At 36.4% G+C, this 26,838-nt stretch overlaps 1 protein-coding gene across 3 annotated transcripts; it reads left to right on the forward strand.

Moving 5' to 3' along the window:
• Nucleotides 1-2,252: 2,252 nt before the first annotated feature.
• LOC108346365 (disease resistance protein RPV1-like) lies at nt 2,253-25,433 on the forward strand. 3 transcript variants are annotated; one of them, XM_052868246.1, is made up of 5 exons: nt 2,253-2,913; nt 3,005-4,064; nt 4,164-4,376; nt 4,494-5,219; nt 5,779-6,807. In XM_052868246.1, the coding sequence occupies exons 1-5, from the start codon at nt 2,429-2,431 to the stop codon at nt 5,806-5,808; spliced, it is 2,514 nt and encodes an 837-aa protein (XP_052724206.1). In that variant the 5' UTR covers nt 2,253-2,428; the 3' UTR covers nt 5,809-6,807. The 3 variants fall into 3 exon arrangements, with proteins under 3 accessions (XP_052724206.1, XP_052724207.1, XP_017440934.2); XM_052868247.1 differs by having other exon boundaries at nt 5,783-6,807; XM_017585445.2 differs by lacking the exon at nt 5,779-6,807 and adding an exon at nt 24,880-25,433 and having other exon boundaries at nt 2,255-2,913.
• The last annotated feature ends 1,405 nt before the right edge of the window (nt 25,434-26,838 follow it).

Consider the following 26,838-nt stretch of genomic DNA (forward strand, 5'->3'; position numbering starts at 1 on the left):
GGCAGTACCTTCACCATGCCAAATGTCGTCGGACAGCGCCTCACCACCACGCAATTGTTAAAGTCAGAAACTTTTATTTAAATAAACCAATCTGCAGTGAAGAGGGGAACCTTGACTTTTTTGGTGTCGACGCCGAGGGCGGAGCCTCCGCCATGGAAGGGTCCCAAGCTCTGAAGTTCCACTCACACTCATCTCCTCCATTGCTTCTAACGTGCTGAGGATCCCCATGAGGCAGAAGGAGAACACGAGCAGTGGTGACGGGGCGCAACGGAGAAGGGGCGACCACGGCGACGGAGGCGCGACGAAAGTGGCGGTGGAGACGCGACGAGGGAGGTGCGAGCAGTGGTGGAGACTGAGCATCTCAAGCTGGTTGGGCCGGTTCTTTGATTCCTCCCCTGATACGTTACTCATCATATTTCTCATGATCACCATACGGTTTAATGTTAATCACTCATCCCCACATTATGTGCCAAAATGTTTCGAATGTGGGATCAAGGTCAATTGTTCTAGTTCTCCTGTGTTGTTCGAAATCCAATTGTTGTCTAGTAGGCGGTCTTTTGTACATCCAAATCGATTGGATGGTACCTACAAAAGGTATTTCGATGTCAAAGTTAGTTTAACATTTGACATATAGCAATTATAATGTGATAGTTAATGCATGTAACCTACTTCTTATCTCAAACCTACTTCTTACTTTTTTCCTAAGTTAATCAATTTTAAGGTTAATCTACTTCGGATTCGTTTATCCCAATCAGTCTAATTCAATGCTAGACTGTTAGTTCGGTAATCATTCAGGCTCAATGGACTACTTTCTGGATTGGTGCTTGACTATCCAAGTTGTTGCATGGCCGGTCGGTTAGTTTGGTGGCCAGTAAGACTAGCTAGACTGGACAATCGGGCTATTTTAATGGTCGACTAGACGTGTTGTTATGCTTTTCTAAGCTAGGAGTTAACCATCCGATCTGGTTACACCCAAGCAACTTGTTTGGTGAATGGTCATACTTGATTGTTTACTTTTTGAGTTGGGGTTGACCATCCAAACTAGTGTATTGGCTAACCGAGCTATTTACTGGTCAATCAAGCTGCTTTGTGGTTGGCCGAGCTCGTTAGTTTGCTTTTCCAAACTGAGAGTTGACTATCAAAATTATGATTGACTGTTCAGATTATGAATGACTGAATGATCATACACTACATAAGTTCTCCAAACTCGAACATTCAATAATTTGCAATGGGGTTTGGATTTAGCCATCCGATTATCCCTTGCTGAAAAGTGAAACTCCATTGGGAGGGATTCATGGGAGAAGACATCCTCAAGACAATTTGTTTCTCATCGCCCTGTCACCACTTATGCTTCACCATCACAATGTAGTGAAGTCAACCCACATCCAAGAACCTATTCTCAACCGCTGTTGGGTCTTAAATCTTAAGTCTTCGGTCTTTTTCTCATAAATAAATACATTAAATAGGGTAGTTCAAAGAAAGGATAGAATGATTCTAATTAAAATGCTTTTTTTCTTTCTTAATTTCTTTTCTTTTAGATATCATTTACAACTTCATTCTCACACAATTTCCCAAATTCCATAAAACATTTTTTTCTTGTCGTATAGGGCCAAATTAGAAACTTTAATAAAAGAACATAAATCGGAGAAAACATAAGAAATATGTAAAAGTGGGACGAAAAGTGTATTATTTAGGGCTCAGATGGCCTCGAAATTGAATAAATACCAATCAACTGAAGCGATAATAATAAGATTAATTGCGTTAAACAAGATTACATTGATAGCCAAAAAATCAATTAATATGTTACTAAGACATTTAGATCAGATAACCTAATCCTTTGAGATAAAACATCCACAACACCTTGTAAATAAATAGATTGACATTTTTCAAATATAAGATTAATTGATTGTACATTTATTATTTTCACCGGTACACCGCTAACTTTGTGTGGAATTGTCTTTTTGTAGGGACACTTAATAAGACATTACAAACAAAGAGTACCTCCCAATGTACAGGTCACCAACATAGTCTCTTTCAGTTTGCATTATTGCTTTCTCTTCTAACTGACCTAATCAACTTCTTCCATGGAATTCGCCTCTTCAACCCAAATGTTCACAGAAGTGCGATGTGCTCATCAATTTTATTGGAGACGACATCCACAGGAAATTTGTTTCTCAAAAATGTGACCAACACTCTTTGAAGTTATTAAAGGAAAACAAACAGTTATATACGTTAACTTAACAGTATTACAATAGTTAGATAAAAATTCAAATGTGACTTAACTGTTATATGTGTTAACATTGTATTTAACATTTATGAATAAAAGATTAAAACTATATAACTGTTATAAGATGTATTCACTCCTTCACTGTCTAGCAGTATTAGTTTCTCTTTCTAACTCTTCCTGACCTCTCATCAATTCCTTTCCATGGATAACGCCTCCTCATCCTACAAACTCCCACGGAGGTATGATGTGCTCATCAACTTCTATGGAGAAGACATCCACAGAAAATTTGTTTCTCATCTCAATTATGCCCTCTCTACTGTTGGTCTCACCACTTTCCTTCACCACAACAATGCAGTGAAGTCAACTCACATCCAAGAACCTATTCTCAGCCACTGTCGGGTAGCAATTGTTGTTTTCACCCAAACCTATTCTCAATCTGCTTGGTGTCTTAATCAGCTTCAACAAATCATCAAATGGCACGAAACTTATTGTCGACATGTCCTGCCCGTATATTATGAAATCCAACCATCTGATGTACGTCTTCAGAACGGTTACTTTGGAAAAGAATTGAAGGCAACTGCAAAACGAACATTTTCAAGACAAGAACTGGAGCATGGCATGTCCAGGTGGAGCCATGCACTCACCAAAGCTGCAAATTTCTTTGGATGGGATGAGAGCAATCACAGGTACATCACTCACTCAATCAACCATCTCTTAAGCCTGGGATTTAATTTTGTTAATACATGACTTCATCTATAATTGCTCTTGAACTTGAAGGAGTGATGCTGAACTAGTGGAGAAAATTGTTCAGAGCGTTCTTAATTTACCAGTCTTGTCTGCTACTAAATTTCCAGTTGGATTACAATCCCACGTGGAAGATCTTATTCGAACTATCAAAAATAAATCCACTGAAGTTTGTATGATAGAGATATGTGGAGAGGAAGGATCAGGTAAAACCACTCTTGCCAAAGCCATCTACAATCAAATTAATTGGACATTCAAGGAGAAAATTTTCATTGAAAGTGTTTCAACAGTTTGCGGAATAAGACAAGATCTTCGTTTACTAGAAAAACTTCTTTTAGATGTCCTAAAACAAAAGGTGGAGATTCCTAGCATTGATGTGGGAAGAAGTATGATTCGGGAAAGACTTTCTGGGAAAAGGATGCTCATTGTACTTGACAATGTTTCTAACTTTAGTTTATTAGACAGATTGGATTGTCATAAATGGTTCGTTGAAGGAACTGTTATAATCCTTACATCAACATATAAAGAACCGCTGAGAGAAGGTAATTCTGTCTTTTGGGTAGAGCAAATGAACGAAAAGGAGTCCCTTGAGCTTCTTAGTTGGCACGCATTTAGAGAACCAAAACCAAAAGAAGAATACAAAGACCTTGCAAGAAGAGTAGTTAGTTATTGTGAAGGACTACCACTAGCTCTTGAAGTCGTTGGAAGTACTTTATTTAAAAAGACGAAAGAAGAATGGCACAGTTTATTGTTTAAATTTGCGATAGTTGGCATGTTTCATGTTCCAGAGATAATAAAAGTAAGCATCGAAAGTTCACTGAATGAAATGGAAAAAGATATATTCCTTGATGTATGTTGTTTCTTTGTTGGTAAGAGCAGAACCTATGTAAGGAAGATCCTAAATGGCTGTGGAGTAGACGCTGATATTGGAATAAGAGTTCTCATGGAGCGTAACCTCATCAAAATTAACAAGAACAACAAATTTGGAATGCATCCTTTGCTACAAGAAATCGGAATAAGAATTATTCGTGAAAATTCAGGAAAGGATCTTGGGAAGAACAGGCGACTGTTGTTTGATAATGATGCAAATTATGTAAGAACATTCTTTACATGTGGTTTGAAACTTCTTTTTCGAAAGTGTTTTCTTTCTCCTATGCAGTACATTTGTTTTAACTTGCTCTTTTCTTCACAGGGGACAGAAGCCCTGCAGTGGTTGCCTGTGAAACTGCCTTCACTCAGTTGTGTACAAGCGACTGTAAATTCTGAGTACCTTCTTAAGAAACTAAGATGGATCAGTTCGTATGGGCTTTCTTCAGAATATCTACCAAAGAACTTTTATTGGGATGATGCAACAGCGATTGATTTAAAACGCAGTCTTCTTCGATTTCTCTGGAAAACACCCCAGGTTTTATTACGAGCCACTTCTCGTTAAAACACAATTAAAATAAATTAGTAGCTTGCTTTTATTTCATTTTTTATTTCTACTCTAATATTTCTAAAATGAAAAACTATCATGGTGCAGGTTTTGAGATCGCTAAAAGTCCTTAACCTCAGTCATTCCAAGTATTTAACTATAACCCCTGACTTTACCGGATTACCAAGTCTTGAACACCTCATTTTCAAATATTGTTCAAGATTGCTCAAAGTACACCGATCTATTGGATCACTCAACAGTCTTATACTGCTAAATTTGAAAGACTGTACAAGTCTAAACAATCTTCCAAAAGAGATATATGAGTTGAAATCTTTAAGAACTCTCATTCTCTCTGGTTGTTCGGAGATTCACATAATGGATAAAGATATAGCAAAGTTGAAATCCTTGATAACTGTAATTGCTGAAAATACAGCTGTCAAACATGTGCCTTTTTCAATTCTAAGCTCAAAAGGCATTGGGTATATGTCCCTACGAAGATTTGAGGGATTATCTCATAATCTTTTTCCTTCTATCATTCGGTCTTGGATGTCACCAACAATGAATCCCATTTCTTATATTCATTCGTTTTGCATGGATATGATGGATAATACGATTGATATTGCACCATTGCTTAGCACCCTTGCAAATGTTCGAAGTGTTTTGTTAGCATGTGACACCGAATTTCAATTATCTAAGGAAGTGACAAATATTTTGGTTGAATATTTTACGAATATTACAGAATCAGGAATTTCAAAGAAGCACTTCAGGTGTTCTTTGAATGGTGTTGGAGCATACCATCAATTCTTCAATGCTGTCAGCGATAACATATATGAGGTTCTTCTCTAACTTTTTCTTTGTTTCATACCTTCACTATCATTTTAGCTATTAATGAAGAGAACATAAAATAATCCAAATGAAATATCTGACTGAAATTACAATAATCAATTTTAGCACGCTTAATTTATATTGCCATAGAACCTCATCTAGAAGTTTCTGATTTTGGTAATCCACTAATAAAGTGATTTTGCTTTATTTTTCGAGCATGAGGTCAAGGTCAACTGTTCAGGTTACGTTGTGTTGTCCGAAGTCCATATGTTGTCTAGAAAGTGATCTTTTGTGTGTTCAATCAGTTGAAGAGTACCTGCAGAAGACACTATGATGTCAAAGTTAGCTCAACATTTGATAGATAACAATTAATGCAACAAATAATGCACTCAACCTACCTCCTTAACTCAAACCTTTATTATAGATTTCATGGTGGGCTTTTTATTAATGTTGGCCTAATTATGACCCAAGTAATTATACTTTACTTTTTAGTTTATCAGCAATTGTAACCTGAATAGGAGGGTTTCCCTAATTGGAATCCATTCTTGTGTGTCGTCTTGCTCGCTAGTTAGAAGGGCTTCGATCATTGAGGAGGTGATTGTTGTTATGATTGACCAAGATTGTGCGACCGTGAATGATTGGTGCACGTGCTAGAGTCACTGATGGTCGCTAGCTAAGACTTGCAGCTGATTCGTTGGTCAACATGGTGAAGAAAGACTGACGTTTGACTAAGCATAGGCATTTAAGAAACGCAAAGGGTTATGCCTAGCCATTCGACTTTTGTGCTACCTACCCTTGGAACTTGTTTGTTTGAAATTGTTACCATTGGGAGAAGAGTGTGATGCTTTGAATCCTGTGTTTGTTAGTGTATGCAACGTTAGGATTCTTTGGGCCATTGGATGCAACTTGATTTGATAGTAGAGGATGAATGATAGGAAAGGTCCTCAGGCTATAAATAGGGGTGGACCTAGTCTATTATTTTCACCTCTCATCATGTACTAATAATCAAAATTGATCGTTCATCGTACTAAGATAATAATGTTAAGTGTTCGCCTTTTTTCATCCGAGGAGTCTTCTGGAGAAAGTGGCAGAGGGTACGTGGATGATGTTTCGTCTTCTAGGCTCGGTTGGCAGTGCATCTATAACTGTAAATATAAAGAATTTCGGGTATGTGACTCGCTTTTGTTGGGGCCAAAAGTTGATTGATTGTGTTGAGTAGTCATACATTGATACGAGTGCTGACATGATCACCTTACATGTTTGCAAAGGGAATGAGCGAGTTTTTCATTGACCACTAGTGTAGAAAAGGCTTTTATCGTCTATTATTTTGGGTTTTTGGCTGATCCCTCTCTGATGTCTTATTGGGTGATGTCAATGGGACGTCGAATCCTACAAGGGACTTTAAAAGATGTCGGCTCCCCCCAATCGGAGGTCTATAGAGACGTCAGATCCCCCCAGCAGACGCCATACGAGACGTCGACTCCCATCATATCCGACGTCTACGGGTGCTGAGCAACGGTTGCTCGTACTGAGCGCAAAAAACCCTGGAATTGGCACTAGAAGCCATTTGACATCTTTCTATACACTAACCGACGTCTATTGGGTGTTTCTTTTTTAAATTAATTTATTTTTACAATAAAACCTGAAAAACAGAAAATTGTCCATCACAACATAATATAATATATTTTATGCGTTTCAAGTTAACAAAATACTAATTAAATAATCTAAAAAACAATCCAAAACCTAAACTATCAAAAAATTAAACTTAAACTATAGGTAACTAATGTTCAACAACAATAGAAGTCTTCCTCTTAGTCCATCTCTAGAGAACATAAGTTGTCCACTCTTATCTTATCTTTTTAATTGCATCCTCAGGTATACGATATATATTCTTGAAGCGCTGCAAAATGAAGAAAAATTTCATTATGTTTGCATATGTTCAAAGATGAATTTGATTTGTAATGTATTGAAGGTAAGCATCATTACCTCAATCCAGTCATCTGTAATGGCAGCTCGAATGATGGTTTTAATCCGAAACATGACATAGTAACCACATTCCCATGAATCTAGCTGCTTGTTACACTAAAATGACAAACTAAATCGTCAAACATTTAGATCATTCAATAAGATAGAAAATTAATAAGAACTATAAATGACTTATAACCTTTGGATACAGGAATTGAACTAGCTGACCTCGGGGTTTACCCATAACTCTATTTACATTGAAAATACAAGGTAATATTAATATACTATATTTATCATAAAAATTAAAGGTCAACATGAATTTGAAACATAAAAAGAGAAACATTGACCCTTGAAGCATGTTTTTCAAGTCATTTTTCATCCTCCTGTGCAGTAAACAAAACCATAGAATTTTGCATTGTCTGGGAATGATGACCATCAGTTGCCAGTGAGACCTATCATGTATCAAAAATAGTTAGTAAACTAATTGAGTAAACTTTAATGAAATTTTACATTGAACAATCCATACCCATCAATGTATGGCACAAGGTATATGTCTCTATTTGACTCAGCCATCCATGTTTGCAAATAATTTTGTTTGGTCTCAACTATGTTACCAAAAGGTTCAATGGCTCATGCATCAACTGCTTCTAACGACGTAACTGAAATTAAAAATTTTAAAGTTATCAATCAATATTTATAAATATAACATAGAAATACTAATAAGAAATATATTATACATGTGATGTAGCAATGTGTAACATGATCAATGCTTTAGGCCAGGCTATAAATGTTTCTATGGCTTCCCCCACAAAATGAATTTCTGAAGTGGGTACCGGCACTTGAGCCTAGGGATCCCGAACTTCGTCAATCGTCACATGCACGTAGTGGGATAATAAGGAAACACCATGAATAGTTTGTCCTCCCTCAAGTACTCATTCGACAACCATAATGCATGGGGGATCTCCATCAACCAACAGCTCATACTGACCATTATACTCAGTAGGTTCTACAACAGAGCATGATCCTCTTGTGCTGACCTCATGTGTTGTTGGAGCTTAAGTGGAACCCCATGGTGCCCTGGGTCATGGAATGCAGCTTCTCTTCAAGCGCTCTTTGGATTTCTTTTTGTTCTTGTAGCTGCTCCATGAATCGTTGCTCCATATATCTCATGCTTTGGTTGAGCCTTTCCTCCCACTGAAGATCCATCTTCCTTACTGTCTCCTGACTCAAGGATTCAGTTTTTTTTTGTGTAGGGCCAAAGTAGTCACGAAGACCAATCGCCCCACCAACACCACGTACACGTCCTAGGTGCTCGAGCTTTCCAATGGTCATTGTTAGAATGTCATCCCTACCTTGGCCAAACAATGTTCCCTGAGTCTGCTGCTCAACCAACTTATCTTGCATATAAAAAACAAACTTTGTTACATAAAACACATGGGATGATGAATACACAACCAATCAATGTTTAGAATTTGAACTTACAATTCTTTGTGAGATCAAGGCAGCTGAGGAGGATGTCATGTTTCCATCCGACTTAGTCCGAGCAGCCTTTCACATCTCGTACCTAGCGGGTGTAGGTGCTAGGTCGGGGGACTCAAGTCCTAAGGCCTTTGCTCAACTCTTTTTCATCTTCCTCTCAACTAATGCATAAGCACCTCGTGATAACACGTGTGGTTAATCATTTAGCCTTTTTCTTTCTTGGGCGGCTAACCGTTTACCCTGTCAAACCATGTATATTCATAAGTGTAAAATCACAATTAATGCATTAACTAACTAAAGAAATATGTTAAGAAACAAACATGTCGGTCCCTAGACTCTCTAGATGCACGAAACTGCATTCACTCCTCCTTAGTTATTTTGTACTTGTCGCAAGGAGACTCGTGTTGTTTGTCTCCAAAGACATATAGACGTGTCAGTTTTGTCTTGAAATCCCTCCATTTGATCGCTACATGGGATAACATTCTCTTTCTAATTGACCAGTTTTTGGAATATCAAAATGTTGGTTTTTAAAACAAAGAACATGTTAATGACATAATAAGAACAAAGTAAACAGTATATCAAATTTCTTTTAAGTAAACATACCTAAATGTCTTGCCTTAAAAGGTTCTTGTCGACCTTTGGGACGTCATCCCAAGATGCAAGAACGATCGAAACATTGGTTTTTGCTAACATACCCAGATAACTCCTAAACTTATCAACATGTGGCCCTGAAGGCATACCTGATCTCTGGTCAATCTCAACATGTATCCTCTCCGTCACAACGGGTCGGGATGTCACATCGGGCAATTGTGTCACAGATCGACCACGTACGCTCTTTCTTGATCCTAATCCCAAGCTCGACATACCTGAAAATTACAAGGTTAGTACTACATCAAATATGATAAATACAACAACATTTAAAGGATATAAAAAAGAATAACACAAAACCTATTAAGATATGTTTTCTCCCATATCCCTTCATTGTGATCACTCCGAATTGGGTGGATGTCATCGGCTTCGTCATCCACCTTGCTTCAATGGGTCATGATAAAGATGTCTCAAATATATCAAGAGAATCTTCATCATCATATCCGTGCATGTTTTTTCCTTCCAATACCACTGACCACTTTTTATTTGCTGGATCATTTACATAAAATATCTGTCTTGCTTGACTAGTCATAATAAATGGTTCATCAGTGTAATTCATCTTATTAAGGTCCATCAATTTGAAACCAAAGTCATGTGTCATAACACCGAAATTTATATCAACCCATTTACACTTGAAAACTGAGACTCTAAAACTAACATAATTAACTTCTCATATTTCTTGTATTATTCCAAAATAACTCATGGATGTTGTGATTGGATTTTTGTCTTTAGAACTAGCAAAGTGTACAACCTCAGTTTGTAGTGTAACCCCACTATTTTGAACTCTACTTTTGTCATCTTCTACCTTTGTCTGAAAAGAAATATTGTTTATATAGTACCCACCATATGTAATCACATTTGTGTTCGGCCCACGAGCTAGCTTCAATAGACTTTCTAAAACATTTGGAGTCGCATAAATCTTTTTCTTAAACCATTGTAAGAAGGTTTTGATATATTCATTAAGAGTCCATTTTTCACTCATTCTTGGGTGTGCTGACTTTATTTCATTAACGTTTTAAAAAATGTAAGGAATTACATCAATAATGTTGTTTAAAATGTACAAATGATCTTGATCATCAATTTTCACACCTCGAACACCTTTACCTTCGAATTTTCCTTCATGTCTGCTCTTAGGAAGTCCCACTGGTTCACAACTCGACATATAACTTGAATAAAATTCAATGGCTTCTTCTGCAACGTACCGCTTTATGATTGAAGCTTTTGGTCGATACTATTTTTTGATATATCTCTTTAAGATCTTCATGTATCTCTCTACAGGGTACATCCACCTTAAGAAAATCCATCTGACCCACATGCACACTTCTTCACTTACGTCCATTCTCATTTATCAAACCTAATTCATAAAATCATTCTTCTTTATTTTCAACTTACCACTTTCATATACTCATTCTCACTTTTATGTACATACAAACAACTAACCCTCTACTTAACTTATTTTTCTACTTTTCTCTTCTCTTATATTTTTAAGATCAACATCACACCTTACTTAAAACCAAACTCATTCACCTTAAAACATTTCTCCTTCCTTCTCTTAGCTTTTGGTCTCTTACTCATTCATCATTCTCTTCCACTAAAAGGAAGAGAAACCCTCATCTTTAGCATCAAAACCTAAGTACTCTAGTAAAATAGGATGTTGTCAAAACTGACATTTCACTAGTGCAGTTTAGAGAAACGACAGCAATTATTTTTGCTCATAGACAGCGGTTCCGTAACCGAGGTATATACTGCCGAGGTAAAAAGTCTACCTTTTTTGCCTCAGTTCTGAACCGAGACATAAAGATATATGCTTTTGCTTCGGTTAAAATACAACCGAGGCAGTAGAGGGTGTTTCGTTTTTACTTTTTTTTATTCTGCTAGACTTTTGGCCTCGGTTTATTGTTGAACCAAGGTAGTAAAAGGGTTTATTTTTTTTCCTCTAATTATATGCCTCGGTCTTATGCCTCTGCTCAAGCTCCTTGACAAAGTTAATAGAACCTCCAATTATAGAAGCTTAATCACCCTTCAATGGCCAACCAGACCAAACAACAAGAGACAATATCTTGAGAACATGAAAAATGTTCAATCTGACACTTACATGTAATTCTGGTTCTTGAAACTCATAAACCTTTGTTTTATTAAACCAAACAAATTCTGAGATTGCTTATAATGCTACAAGAAGAAAAGTTGCACAACTTGCAGAAACCATCACATACAAAGATCCAACACCCTGCAAATGCATAATTTCTCCATCATCACCATCACTTTCTACAAATTATAGGTAAAATTCATGAATAATACAAAGTGTAATAGCAAGCATACCTTGAAGGAAAGAAAGGAGGAGGTTGTTGATGAAGTAAGTCCTGTGAAACCTATATCATAAGCAATGCTACCATCTGGTTTGAACAATCCAAAGTTTCTCTCAACGTTGGACCAGGCTTCAAATTCTCGTTAAACAAAGCAAAAATATAAGCTCTCACAACCATCTTAGGCCTATAAGGGGTACCTGAGGAGAGGTGGGAATCAGTGGTAGTTGAACTTGGCAGAGGTGGGAATCGGTGATAGAAAGAACAAGGGCGTGGTACACGAGGGTCTTCTTCATCCCCGCGGTGCGGTCGCCATGGGCCACAAGGCGATCCTTTCTAGTGGTCTTCCAGTAGCCCTTCTTGGTGGCGCGGTTGGTCCTGAAGCCATTTCCATACTTGCGGTCCATCACGCTGAAGAAGTACCATTCCAAGTCCCTCGTCTTCAGCTTCGACAGAGCTGAAAAGCAAAAATAAGTTAAAAAACACTTTGAATCCTTTGAACCTAACCCTATTGCTAACAATTCGACACTACAAAAAAGGGCAAAATGCTAACGGGGAAGGTCCCAAGGCTCGAGCTTGTAGACATCAACCACTGCGGTGTGTCGTATCGGGACAGGTTTCCAGTGATCTTGCGCTTCAGATTCAGGTAGAACACCACCAGCTCTTCGTCAGTGCGGTGGAATCAGAAGTCGGGACCCATAGGTGCCATGGATTGGATTCAAGAGAGATGAATCGCTGAGATAGAAAAAGAGTGAAAGAAAATTGGGGATTAGAGCTTTTCGGTGATCTTGCGCTTCAGGTTCAGGTAGAACACCACCAGCTCTTCGTCGATGCGGTGGAATCGGAAACCGGGACCCATAGGTGCCATGGATTGGATTCAAAAGAGATGAATCGTTGAGAGAGAAAAAGAGTGAAAGAAAATTGGGGATTAGGGCTTTCGTTTATGATTGATGAAGAGGGAGACGGTGGCAGTGAGAATAGTAGGTGGAGGCAATGTCGACAAACGGCAGAGACGACGGCGGCGTTGGACAACGACGCTGGAGGCAGTGAAGGTGAGAAGAGAGGACGTTCAACCGTGAGAGGGAGAAGTGGAACAGTGGATTCGCGAAGAAGAAGCAATGAAGCAATGACGAAGCAGCAGCGCGAAGAAGAAGAACCGAAGAAGCAATGAACACAAGGAAGCTTAAAGTGAAAGAAGAAGCAATGAACACAAAGAAGAACGAAGAAGCAGTGAACACAACCAATGAACAGCAGCGGCGCGAAGAGAAAGAAGAAGAAGCAGCAGCAGCGCAAGAAGAAATGAACAAACTCTGAGAATTTTTAAGCTCTACAACACCGGTTATGAACGAAACGATGCTTAAAATGAAAAATCTGAAGCCTATATGCTTCGGTCAGAAAGGAATCAAAGCCGATGAATGTTTTGGCACCGGGTCTAAGTTCACCGAGGTGGCAACTCAGGCTTTATGCCTCGGTTCTGCGAGAAACCGAGGTAGTATCACATTTTCATAAAGTTGTCAGCCAAAAAGCCTGAGCTCGTATCACTTTTTCATAAATGTGACACCTTTTAGGCACCTGTTCTGCTTGCAACCGAGGTTGTATCTCTGTTTTGCACCGGTTCTGCATGCAACCGAGGCCTATAAGTTCCGGTTTATTACAAAACTGCCACTGCCATGTGATAGGCAGTGGTTTGGTGTAAAGTGAGGTATATTGTGCGAGTTTAAAAGCAAAAATTGTACTAGTGTTTGCTTACTATTTTGCACATAACTCTTTATACATAACTCCAAATGAGTTTATTCCTTTTTTTATTGGAAACTAGACTCCAAAAGCTTTCTTTTGACACCAAACTCCAAAAACTATTTTTTATTGCTATGTTAATTATTTAATGTTATGGTTGATTAATTGGAACACATTATTAGTATGTTGTTATTTTTGGTGATTGTGTGTGTGTGATGGTACCAATGTGTTGTGTTGGCTTGTTGATAGAAGAGTGAATTAGGATTGAATAGGTGTGGGCTTAATTCTATAGAGAAAGAGAGTTAAAGTAAACTTTTGTTTTATTTGAATTTTAGGCCCAAGGGTAAAAAGGTCTTTTTGCTTTTAGTAAATGGTGTAGAAATTAAGTAGGAGGCGTGTAGAAGGAAAAAGAATAAAAATAAAATATGAATAGTAAGAGAGATTTAATGGATTTTAAAAGATTTAGTGGTTGTTGATATTTTAAAAAGTAGTAAAGGGAGGATAGGCTTCCTTTGAGCAAGCTTTGTTCAGGTTAGTGAAGTCAGTGCACATCCTCCATTAACCACCGGATTTCTTGACCATGACCACATTCGTGAAGCATGTGGTGTATCTAAATTCCCGAATGAAGTCAACCTCTTATAACTTCTTGACCTCGCTTAAAGGCCTTTCTTCTTTCCTCACCCTGGCAGTGCTTCTTCTAGACAACCAGTTGGACTTCTTTGTATAAGGCCAGCTTGTGGGATATCACAATAGGCTAAAAGTTTGGCATATCAATGGTTGTCCATGTGAACAGGTCGTTGTTGGCTCGTGGCACTCTCGCACGGCTTGTTCCTGCTTAAAACTTAGGTTGTTGCCCATATTGGTTGTTTAGTCATCCTATTTCCGTAGGTCCAACGAATTAACTTTACCTTGCAGCTCCATTATGTCTTTTGTGTTGGTATAGAGATCCAAATTTTCCATGGCCACTTCAGATGGTCAGGCTTTGTGTGGCAGAACGTAAGTCGTCACCCTGAGTCCTGTAGCATAGCATTCTCACACGGTCTTTTGATTTGTGTGTATCATGCAAATCTTTCCCTATCTGAAAGGAACTTCATCACCAAATAAGGTGTGGAGATATGACACCAAAGGCGTTAAGGCAGGACTGCCTAACCAACACATTACAGGAAGTATTGGTCTCAACTAACATGTACTTCACGCGGATCTCGTGGTTGTTCCGTCTAATCCCAAATCTCATCCAAAGATTTAAATAACCTCAAGTGTCCACCATTTTTCTTGAGAACCCAATAATTTTCTCATTGTATGGGACAATGAGGTCCTTAGACAAGTACATCTTCAAGAACGTCTTCTAGTACAAGATGTTGATCGAGCTCCCTTGGCGTTCAACACTTTGCTCACCCCATAATTGGCAACCTGGTCAAGCTCTGGAGCTTTAAAGTCTTTGTCCATAAAGGTGACAAAGGCGTAGTCCTCAGTTTCCTGTCAATGAGGTGAATGGTCTTTAATGCTCGGATATGTCTTTTCTGCATAAATGCTAATTATTCGCCTCCTACGAATTCCTCTAAGATTATGTTGATATGGTGAGTACTTCTTTTAGCACTATTGAACTACGGGCTTCTCTCCTCTCGCTTAGATTTGTGTTAACTCATTGACAAGCATACCAAATTGTCCAAGTAATAAAGATATTAAGACAAAGTACCGTTTTTCAAGAGACTTGTGTAACACTAAAAAATGATACAATTAAGGGTTAAATATTTTTTTTCTTCCTTAGCTTTTAGTGATAATTGGAATTAGTCCCTCTTTGAAACTTTGACCCAATTAGGTCCCACAACTTTAGAAATGTGTGGATTTAATCCTTCTAACCAAACTTTGTTAAGTTTATTTGACGTTTCAAACATATTTCATGATACCATTTCAGTTGTTTACATTGTTTGAGACCTGGTTAGTTGAGAGATGTGTTTAAAACCTCAAATAAAATTAACAAAATTTGATCAAAAAGACTAAATTCATGTAGTTATAAAGATAATAAACTAAATTAGTTTTCTAGACTAAAGAATAGTTCATGAATTTGATATTATGTGCAAAGTAAATAAATCGGTGCATAAATAATAAAATTGGACTTTGAAAGTTAAAGACACTTAGGAAGGGAAAAAGGTTAGAAATGCTATGGATTGGCATTATTGGGGTTAGACTTCATCAACTTCACTCTCATTCATACAAGAACTCACCACCTCTCCATCAAAATACTAATGTCAACCAACCCACAAGAAGATCCAAACCCTTCCCCTAGAAAAATGAGCCTAGGTTTCCTTATTAAGAGTCAATCCCTTGAACCTTTAACAAACAAACCCGCTTTAATAACTAGGGTTTAAGATAACTAATGGGTCAAGCTCTATCTCTAAATACAACCTTCATTAGGTATCTTGTTCCAAGTCTATGTTTCAAAAGATATTTCCCAATACCTAATCAACCACGTATCAAGCTATCAATGGCCACATTACAACAAACATTAAGATCATAATCAAGAGTACTAGCATTTAGTGGAAAAGGCATATATATATATATATATATATATATATTCAAAGCATTTATAAGATACAAGCGACTTTACTGAATACATTTATCCCCAACAAGATGGGTTTAGCTCTCCACTGTCATGGAGAGACCAAGCTTACAAAATGGAAGATGGAAGAAGAAGGAGATACACAAAAGAAGGAAGGTTTATTCTTGAAATCCCTAGTAGACCTCATTACGCTCCAAAATGTGTTTTAGTGCCTTCAACAACCAAAGACCTAGTTTTCTTCAAGCCACAAGGAGAAATAGAGCATAACTTGCCATATCGGCATAAGTTTTGTTCAATGCCCTAACCTTAACGCTCAATACTAGATGTTGGATTGCCAAGGGCTACTCTCTGTCAAACTAGTGCTCAGTGATGATAAAAGGGTGCTCAATAGTGTGGCCTTTGTAAATCACTCGGTTAGTAGCCAGGAGGTGGAGCTCAGCACCTAAAAAACTCCCATTTTTATTGTTTTTCCTACTTCTTTGGGTTGTCAAGCTCTTTGATTTAATATAGGGCCTTCTTGTCACTAAATTAGATACAAAAGCTAGGGATTAGTGATATTATTTTATTAATGTAGTCCAAAATGTAATTATTTATGAAAGCAAGATAAAATTAAGGATTAAGAAGGTTATAAGCTAGAGAAAAGTTTATTTTGTTAAATAAGGATTAAGGTGTACTAGTGAAATAGTGCCTCCCTAGGCAGCTCCTTCGGGTGAGAGTCGCTTCTTTTACCATTCAATTTATTTTCCCTCTTCTTTTCACTCATTGAAGCTTTCTGCCTCATTTGTTATTGAAAATCTTGCATATCTTCAACTTGCATGAACATTACAACTCTTAACTCATCCATGTTCTCCACCAGCTTCATACAAAGGCTCTCGGTGAAGAGTCCAAACCATAAGGTCATGATCTTGAGGGGCAAGGTCACCTCGTGACTAAGGTTCATGATCTGCCTTACCGTCTTCTCAAACCCCTCCATTAATGCATATAGTGATTATTCCTTCTCCTGCCTTATATTCACCAAAGCAAGATATGTGAGATGATGTGGCTTGTTCGTGGCAAATTGAGCCTCAAACCGTGAGCGGATGACGACAAATTTGTAGATGGAGTTGGGTGGTAGGGAATTGAACCATGTCAACACTTCTCCTTTGAGAGATATGGAGAAAGCCCTAAACCATAAGGGATCACTTGAAGTTTAGAGTGTCATTTGGTTCATGCACATCCTAAGATGTTCGTCAGGGTCGGTGGAGCCATCAAATTTCTCAAAAACCAAGAGGGTCCACCAACCCGAAAAGGGGATCTACATTATGCTCGACATGAAAGGAAGTAACCTGATCGTGTTCACAATGAGCATGGACGAGTTATCCCTCCTAGCTCCCATGTTGCATTCATGCATAATTTTGCAAGGGTCCTCACGTGGCCTGATTGAGGCAAGATAGGTATGTTAAAGAGGCATTGAATGTTTGACACTTTGTTCCTCATGCATAGTTGTGTTCTCAGCCTGAAGGATCGTCAGCTCCTCTTCATATTTGTGTTGCATCGTCGTTGCATACTTTCGAGCATCTCAAGTTGGTCAGGGTTGGTTCTCTGACTTCTCCGCTGCTATGTTGATCACTCGATCCCACGTGGGCACCAAAATGTTTTGGGTATGGGGTCAAGGTCAACCGTACTAATTGCGTTGTGTTTTCCGAAGTTCAAATGTTGTCCAAAAAGCAATCTCCTATACGTTCAAACTAGTCAGAGGGTACTTGCAGAAGGTAATATGATGTCAAAGTTAGCTCAACTTTTGACAAATAACAATTAATGCAACAATTACTACACGTAACTTATCTCCTTACCCCAAAACATTCTTTATAGGTTTCATGATGGGCTTTTCATTGACGTTGGTCTAATTGTCAGAGCGGCTACAGCGAAATGGTTAGCATGGGATAACAAACCAAGAGGGTTTGAATTGGTCTTTAATAAAAATGTGTGCCTTTTAAATTTTTACTCAATTAAACTTACTAAGCAAAAAATAATAACAAATAAAGAGAGTAAGGTTGAGAGAAATTTGCACAGATGATTTTATCCTAGTTCGGATCTTACCAATCCAACGTCCAATCGTGTATCTCAAAACAAGATAAATTGTTCACTAATCACAAAACAATTACAAACTACAATCACACAGATACAATTTGTAATAGTTTAGATAACACCTACCTTGATACCACAAGAGATGAACCTACACCTCCTTTGAGTCTTCACAAAGCATAAAACACTTCCTTCGAATACTTCACGAAGGATGACTTTCTCTTCCGAACACTTCCTCAAATGCACCAAGGATGAACCAGCTATTTGTTAGCCAAAAACTTGTTGGGCGTAATTTCGGCAAGCGTACCGAATCGTTTCAAGTAATAAACCGGTAAGACCGGGTATCGTTTTCCCAAGAGACTCGTAATACTAGAGAATTGTGCGATTAACAACTCATATAGACTCAAGAACATAACATCAATTTACAAAACCAGTGCAGAAACGTAAATTCATACATAATTACAAGGTTTTGACTTTGGTATTGAAGGCACTTGGAAATGGAAAAGACTAGAAATGGTATGAAATGACATTGTTAAGGTTAATTTTCACCAGTGCACTCTTGTGTAAAACCAATTTCATCTCCTCTCTGTCAATTTACTAAAGTCAATCCACTAAAACACTCTAGCCCTAATCCCTTAGGTGAAAGAGCCTAGATTTTCCTTATCAAACTCCAATCCCTTGGACAATCTAACAAGCAAACCCGCATTAAAGAGCTAGGATCTTAAGACAACATGTGAATCGTCTTCCATCCCTAGAATCAATGACCACAAGGACTCTTATTTCAGTTCAAGATTTCATCTTACGTCCCCATAATCCATGAAACCCCAAAATCAAGTCATGAACGTCCCCATTACATGCAAGCTTTAAGATCGGAAACAAGAATACTAGCAATTGATAGAAAAGGCATATATATATTCAAATCATTCAACAATTACACAAGATTCAAAGGCTACAACTAACCCCAACAAGATGGGTTTGGCTCTCCATTTCCATGGAGAGCCTTTAAGCTTACAAAATGGCCATGGAAGAAGATGAAGAATCCAAGAGGAAGAAGGGAGTGTTCCCACGAGCCCTAGTAGCCCTCCAAGCTCTCCTCTCAGTGAATTGCGCCTCCAAAGAACCAAAGACCATTTCCCCTTCGCGTTTTGGGGTTAAATAGACTGGATCTGACACATCAGAAAAAGTCGCGCCCGGCGCCCTCTTAGTCGCGCCCGGGCGCAGGGCTCTCTGGAAAAGTCGCGCCCGGGCGTGAAACTCACTGGAAAAATCACGCCCGGCGCCACTTTCGCGCCCGGGCGCGGACCATCTGGGCGAGCAGCGTCCACTGCTAAGTGGACGAGCGTCCTCTTCTCCTGCCGAGCGTCCATTGAGCGCCTCTCTGGACGAGCGTTCTCTCCTTTCTTTGTTGGACGAGAGTCCATTGCGCATCTCTTAGGACGAGCGTCCTCTTCTGCCTGGCTGGATGAGCGTCCTTTTCTGCCTGGCTGGACGAGCGTCCACTTCTGCCTCTCTGGACGAGCGTCCACTTCTGCCTCTCTTGATGAGCGTTCGCTCGTGCTTCCACTCTGGACGAGCGTCCACTTATCCTAGGCGAGCGTCCTCTCGTTCTGGACGAGCGTCCTATCTCCTGGGCTCGCGTTCTCTTCTCTCTTTTGCTGGACGAGCGTCCCCTCTAAACGTCCTAGACGAGCGTCCTCTTGCTGGCAACGAGCGTTTCTGCGTGTGCTTGCTTTGGTTCAGCTCTATAAATTGTTGGAGACTCTTCCAAGCTCATTATTAGCTACAAAATAAGGGATTATTGATGAAAGTACATCAAAGTAGCCAAAAACACAATTATTTAGAAAACAAGACAAAAGAAGAGGATTTAACAAGTTATAAGTTAGAAAGGAGTTGATTTTGCTACTAAAATGATGCTTAAATAATGGTAAAATTTAGCATTATCACTATTCCTCTGTCACCGCAGTAGCACTTCAAGAGCTCCACAGACAAGAGTTTCTTTAGCTGAACAAGATCACACAATTCTCAATGATTTATGAGTTCTATAGAACAAGGGAAGAGTTTTTGTTGAAGGAAAATGAGAGCCTATTTATAGACTCAAGCAATTACTCTTTCGTTATTCATTTCCAACCATTTAACGCTTTTAATCGATTAATATTATTGTTAATGATTAAAATGAGTACAACGGCTAGTTTAATGTCTAGAAAACTCCAACAGTCACCTTTAATTGATTAATCCAATGTTTAATCGGTTAGTTAATCGATTAAAAGGTATTTTAATCTATTAATCCAGAGACAGCTTGAGTTTCCAGCTTTTACTCTATTTAATCGATTAATACTAGTTTTAATCGATTAAAATAGTACAATTTTGACTCTGAACATCAATTACGTAATATGAAAGTACATGGAATCAAAACCACTGAAAATATAAGTCTTAGACACTAAACTACAATTACTATAAAAGCTTTCCATTGCAATACAGGTCTTCATAAGATCTTCTTGAATCTTGATTTCTCTTGACTTGATTTGGACATCATCAAAACTTCATCTTCATCATTTTGCTAACATTCTCCCCCTTTAAAGTTTTTAGTAATAATCTGGATAAAAACAGAACTTATGAAAGAAAAAAACATTAGTGAATAAACACAAATAAATTAGCTTTAAACATTTTCTCCCCCTTTTTTATCATAATTAAAAATATGTGTTTAATTGTTCTTCCCCTAAGATAATACTCTCCCTTAATAAAAGCATGTATGCATATGAGCTAAATATATTTCAAATTTAAAGATTCATTCAAACATACACAATAGGAGATTTAAAGCATATAATTTTAGGATAAAGAACTTAAAAATCATTGTTTAAACATACATTCAACCATACAAGATAGCAATTTTAAAGCATACAAAAACATGGCTAGATTTTCAAATATGCGAAACTGGAACACATTTAATCGATTAAAGATAGGTTTAATCGATTAGCTTTAATCGATTATTTTAAAGAATAATCGATTAAAAGCACTATTTTTCATAAAACGCTTAAAATTGCACAAAATGGATCAAAATGCAATCCTAAGAGATTTCTAAAATTCTTAGATCTCTTCTAATGTTTACCCCTTTAGATATGTCTCCAATTTCATTGTGTAATGATAATCCTCTAGGTTGTTATCACATTTTGTCTAGTTCTTCATTTTGAGGATTGTTATTATTCCTTGGTTCATTTGTGGTCTTCTGCAAGTCTTCATTTTCACCTGCATCTAATTCATCTGACTCAAGAGGTTTTGCCTGAAGGTCTACAATTTCATCAAAGACAACATGCACAGATTCTTCTATTTCAAATGCTTTCCGATTGAAAAACTCTATATGCATTGTTTGTTAGAGAATATCCAAGAAAAAATAGATTCATCGGCCCTGGAATAAAATTTTCTTAAATTTTGTTTTCCATTATTTAAAAAAAAATCTTAAATGTTAAACATTAGGTACCAAACTACTTTGTATGGGTCCTTTGGGTTAGATTGAAAGAAATTGAAATCATTTTACAACCCAAACATATTTACCACTTGGAACACCATAATGCTTAATTTTACACTTATTTGAAGTATGACCCTTTATCATACAATTAAAGCATGATACAACATTTGTGTTCCTATAAGTTGTTCCTTTTTCTGTCCACATTCTACGGGTTCTATTGTTATGTTTATTTTTAAATTTAGGAACATACCTATTTTTAACAACCTTGTTTTTATTATTTTTACTACATTCTTAAGGTTGTGTGTTCTAGTAGTTTCTTAAAATTTTCACAAGATGCACATTCATCACTACTAGTAAATTTACCCTTTTCTTAAACCAAATTTTATTTTTTAAATCTTTTTTTTCTTCAAAAATATTTTCAAAATTTAATTTTAAATTTTTATTTTCTTCAAAAATATTTTCAAAATTTAATTTTAAATTTTTATTCTCCTCAAGAATATTTTCAAAATTTAATTTTAATTCTTTGAAATCCTTTTTCAATTTCTTATGAGCTTTATGTAATTTTTCAGATTCTACTATTAAAGCAGCATAAGTTTCATGCAATTCATCTTCACTATATTGACTATAATTATCAGAATCGCTAGATATACTTACTTGGCTTCCAGCAGTGTTGTCATTCACAATTAAACAGATGTTTGCTTCTTCATCAGAATTTCTCAAGTCAAAAATTGTTTCGTTCTCATCGTCCCATGCGATGCAGGCTTTCTTTTTCTTGAAGAACTTCTTTTCTTCACCCTTCTTTTGATTTGGGCAGTCAGCTTTTAAGTATCCCTTTTCCCTACAATCGTAGCATTTGTAGTTTGAGGAAGATCCTTGGTTTCTCTCTTTTCATATCTAAATCTTCCTTCCAGAATGCATAATTTTCACCTGTGAATAGGGGTGGTCTATTGATAGAAGCTCCCTCTGCAAAACTTTGATATGATCTTGGCATTTGAATAATTATCAAATCAAGCTCTGATACCAATTGTCAGAGCAGCTGCAACGAAATGGTTAGCGTGGGATAACAAACCAAGAAGGTTTGAATTGGTCTATAATAAAAATGTGTGCCTTTTAAGTTTCTACTCAATTAAACTTACTAAGCAAATAATAATAACAAATAAAGAGAGTATGGTTGCGAGAAATTTGCACACATGATTTTATCCTGTTTCGGATCTTACCAATCCTACGTCCAGTCGCCTATCTCAAAACAAGATAAACAATTCACTAATCACAAAACAATTACAAGCTACAATCACACATATACAATTTGTAATAGTTTAGAAAACATCTCCCTCTATACCACAAGAGATGAACCTACACCTCCTTTGAGTCTTCAAAAAGGATGAAACACTTCTTTCGAATACTTCACGAAGGATGACTTTCTCTTCTGAACCCTTCCTCAGATGCACCAAGGATGAACCAACTATTCCTCTGTCATCGCAGTAGCACTTCAAGAGCTCCACGGACAAGAGTTTCTTTAGCTAAACAAGATCATACAATTCTCAATGATTTCTGAGTTCTAGAGCACAAGGGAAGAGTTTTTGTTGAAGGAAAATGAGAGTCTATTTATAGACTCAAGCAAATACTCTTCCGTTCTTAATTTTCAGCCATTTAACGCTTTTAATCGATTAATATTCTTGTTAATCGATTAAAATGAGTACAATAACTAGTTCAACGGCTAGAAAACTCCAATAGTTACCTTTAATCGATTAATCCACTATTTAATCGATTAGTTAATCGATTAAAAGGTATTTTAATCTATTAATACAAAGAGAGTTTAAGTTTTCAGCTTTTATTTTGTTTAATCGATTAATATTAGTTTTAATCGATTAAAATAGTGCGATTTTGACTCTGAACATCAATTACATAATATGAAAGTACATGGAATCAAAACCACTGAAAATCTAAGTCCTAGACACTAATCTACAATTATTACAAACGCTTTCCATTGCAATACAAGTCTTCATAAGATCTTCTTGAATCTTGATTTCTCTTGACTTGATTTCTCTTAACTTGATTTGGACATCATCAAAAATTCATCTTCATCATTTTCCTAACATAATTACAACCATAATTACGACCCAATTGTGAGTAGAGTTGTCAAAACGGGTAACCCGGTTCGACCCAGCCCGACTCACCATGGGTTGGTCAATTAGTGAGCCAATCCAACCCAACTCATTTATTAGCGAGCTGAAAAAATTTGAACCCAGCTCAACCCACCATAGTTTGGTGGGTTAAACGGGTTGGCTCATTGGCTCACTTTAATTCAAATCTAAATAAATTTCACTCTAAAATGATGTTAAACCTCAAAGACAATTCAAAATATAAAAAAAAATATCATACAATCCAAATCCAAAAACAAACACAAAACGTTAACAAATAAGTTTTTTATATTGATCATTTTTGTATCATTTGTCCATTTATAATATTAGAGTCTTGAATAGATAAATTTATAATATATTTCTCTCTTGAAACATCCTTTTTTCTATCCTCATTTGCAATATAATAAAAAATGCTAACTAATAATATTGAAACACAAAATAATAAATAATTAAATTAAATTAGGTGGGTCGTGAGTCAGCCTAGCTCACCACGGGTTTAATTCGAGTGAACCGGGTTCTAAGTGAGCCGGGTTGAAAACTAACCCGCATAAAAAAAATTATATTTTTTTGAAACCGAACCCAGCTCAAACCCGTGGTGGGTCGGGTTGACTCATGAGTTACAATCCATTTTGACAGCACTAATTGTGAATAATTTTACTTTACTCTTAAGTTTATTAGCTTTAAGGTTAATCTAGTATGTGATTGTTCATCTAGATCAGTCCAATTCATGATTGACTAGTTTGTTTGGTGGTCGGTCGAGCTTGTTGTCCTACTCACTGAGATGGTGATTAGCAATTTGGTCTAGTACACGGTCGGCCGACCTTTTTGATAATCGACCAGTCTCGAGGACTTGTTCTCCGATATATGAGACATAAACTCCAAACATTGGAACGTTCATCCGAACTGGTGTATGATCAATCGGCGTGTTTGTTATTCGGCTATACTCTCTAGATTACACTCTGGGCTGATACATGATCGACCAGCTAGTTGGCTTCACAATTGTTATACTTTCTTACTTTACTTGCTTCACGATTGTTATATTTCCAATCGTCGTAGAAATGTAACAGAAGAGGCAAAAACATAAATGCTTTGTAAATCATTAACGACGTAATGATGATACATACAAAATAAAACTATTAATCAGATTAGTTTAGATGAATTACCATTGGTCTGTTTTGATTATCTAGTGAATTGTTGCGTGTTTGATTATAAATGCCCACTTTGTAATTATTAATGTTAAAATAATGATTATAGAAGACAATTTGAATAGAAAAATTAGATAAATGACCAAGCCTTTTATCTTATGATGTAGGTATTGGCAAGCAGTGAGTGTGGTGATGTTTGTCTCCCAGCTGTGAATGATCCTTATTGTTTGGCCCATATGGGTGAGGGACACTCTGTATCTTTCATTGTGCCTCAAGATCGTGACATGAAAGGAATGATTTTGGGTGTTGTTTATTTATCAACTCCTAAGATCATTGAACCTGAATTTACTATAGTCGTCATTGTTAATTACACAAAGTGTACATTTCACATATACAAACATGGCACAGTAATTTTCTTTAATGAAGAAGATTGGCATGGCATAATGTCAAATTTAGAATCTGGAGACAATGTGGAGATTTTTGTGAATTTCGGTAATGGATTGGTGGTCAAGAACACAATGGTGTATCTGATATGTGGTGAATCAAAGAACATGGAAAAAGCGTCTGAGTCAAAGAAACATTCTCTCATTAGATTCATAAAAAAAGTTGTAATGTGACTTCTGATAAGTCATTTTTGTTATTTAAGAACAGCATGATCACTTTCAACTATTTTCACAGTCTTATACAACTTCAATTAATTTCAACACGAGTTCTTTCATTAGCTTCCTTCTTTATTATTTCTCTTTACATTTCTAGAATATAATTTAATTTTCTACTTCATTACTCTTTTATGGATTCCTAAATTTAGAGTTAATTTTTCGATTGCATCTTTTACTTATTGATTGAGATTTGATTTTTCTATGATTCTAAACATCGTACTTCAATATTATTTAAATATAACTGAATTTGTTTGGTAAAGCATTTTCAATTACACCCTGAATTGAATTTAGATATTTATGGTTGTATTCTTAAGTTTATTTAATGATGCTGGTTTGAATTGAATTGAATTCAGTGTATCAATTCTAATTCGTTAATTCAAATTAAAAATATTTAAAAGTTCATATACTTCTATTCTGTGGTTACAAATAGACCGGAAAATCAATGATTTTCATATGGCAACAGTTGAAGATGGATTTGAGAAAGTAAATTTAAGAAAAAACAAAGGTCAAAGTGAATTATGCCTTCAAATAAATATGGTTAGAAATGTACGAAAATAAGAGAAAAGTTTGTAAAAGTTAATTATTATTATTATTATTATTTATTATTATTATTATTATTTTATTTTTTTTATTTTTTGTCTTCCATGCAATTTATTTCAACCTCATCAACAAGCACTAGTTCACAAACAAAATCACAAATGAAAAAGTAATAGCGAACATAAAATCCAACTAAATCAGTTATGGGTAGAGAAGGATTTATTGCATGGATGTAAGAACACCAATAAGAATTGATTATGGATGAGACATGAGAGAATAATTGATTTTGGTTTTGTAAAAGAGGATAATCGATTCTCTTGAAAACATAAAGAGAGGTGAATCTATTCTTTTCTTTCCAAAATCGAATTTTGATCTAATTCCCTCGTGTTTGTATTTTTCTTTTATTTTCTCTCATTCACATGCACCAAATGATACTTAGTGTATTACAACTTCCTTAAATAAATCAATAATTAATGTAAACGTGAGGTGTCACAACAAAGTATTCTAACTTTTACTCCATAAACAGTATACATCATTTGTAGAATATGTTCTAAGCTAACCATGAGATGTTATTATATATCCAAGAATGTGGCAACTGAAAGGCAGTTCAAGCTGTTACTTCAAGCTTAAGTCCCTAATAAAAAAAAACTTAAGGTTTGTAATAGTGGAAAACAAGTCAAAGCACATGCGTATCATTTTTTTTTAATATAAAGAATTATTTTGTATCATAATTATTTAAGAGTGAGATATAAAGTAAATTATTTTTATGAATTTATTATAAGTAGTTTTTATAGTAAATAGTTAATAAAAATAAAATTCTAACGAAATGTGTATACCAAAAATAATTATAAAAGTATTACAAAGTTCAATTTTTTTTATTAATAGATATAGACAATTTAATAGGTATAGATAATTCGATAAGATATTCCA

This window comes from Vigna angularis, chromosome 9, assembly GCF_016808095.1.
Source record: "Vigna angularis cultivar LongXiaoDou No.4 chromosome 9, ASM1680809v1, whole genome shotgun sequence".
Lineage (NCBI taxonomy): Eukaryota > Viridiplantae > Streptophyta > Magnoliopsida > Fabales > Fabaceae > Vigna > Vigna angularis.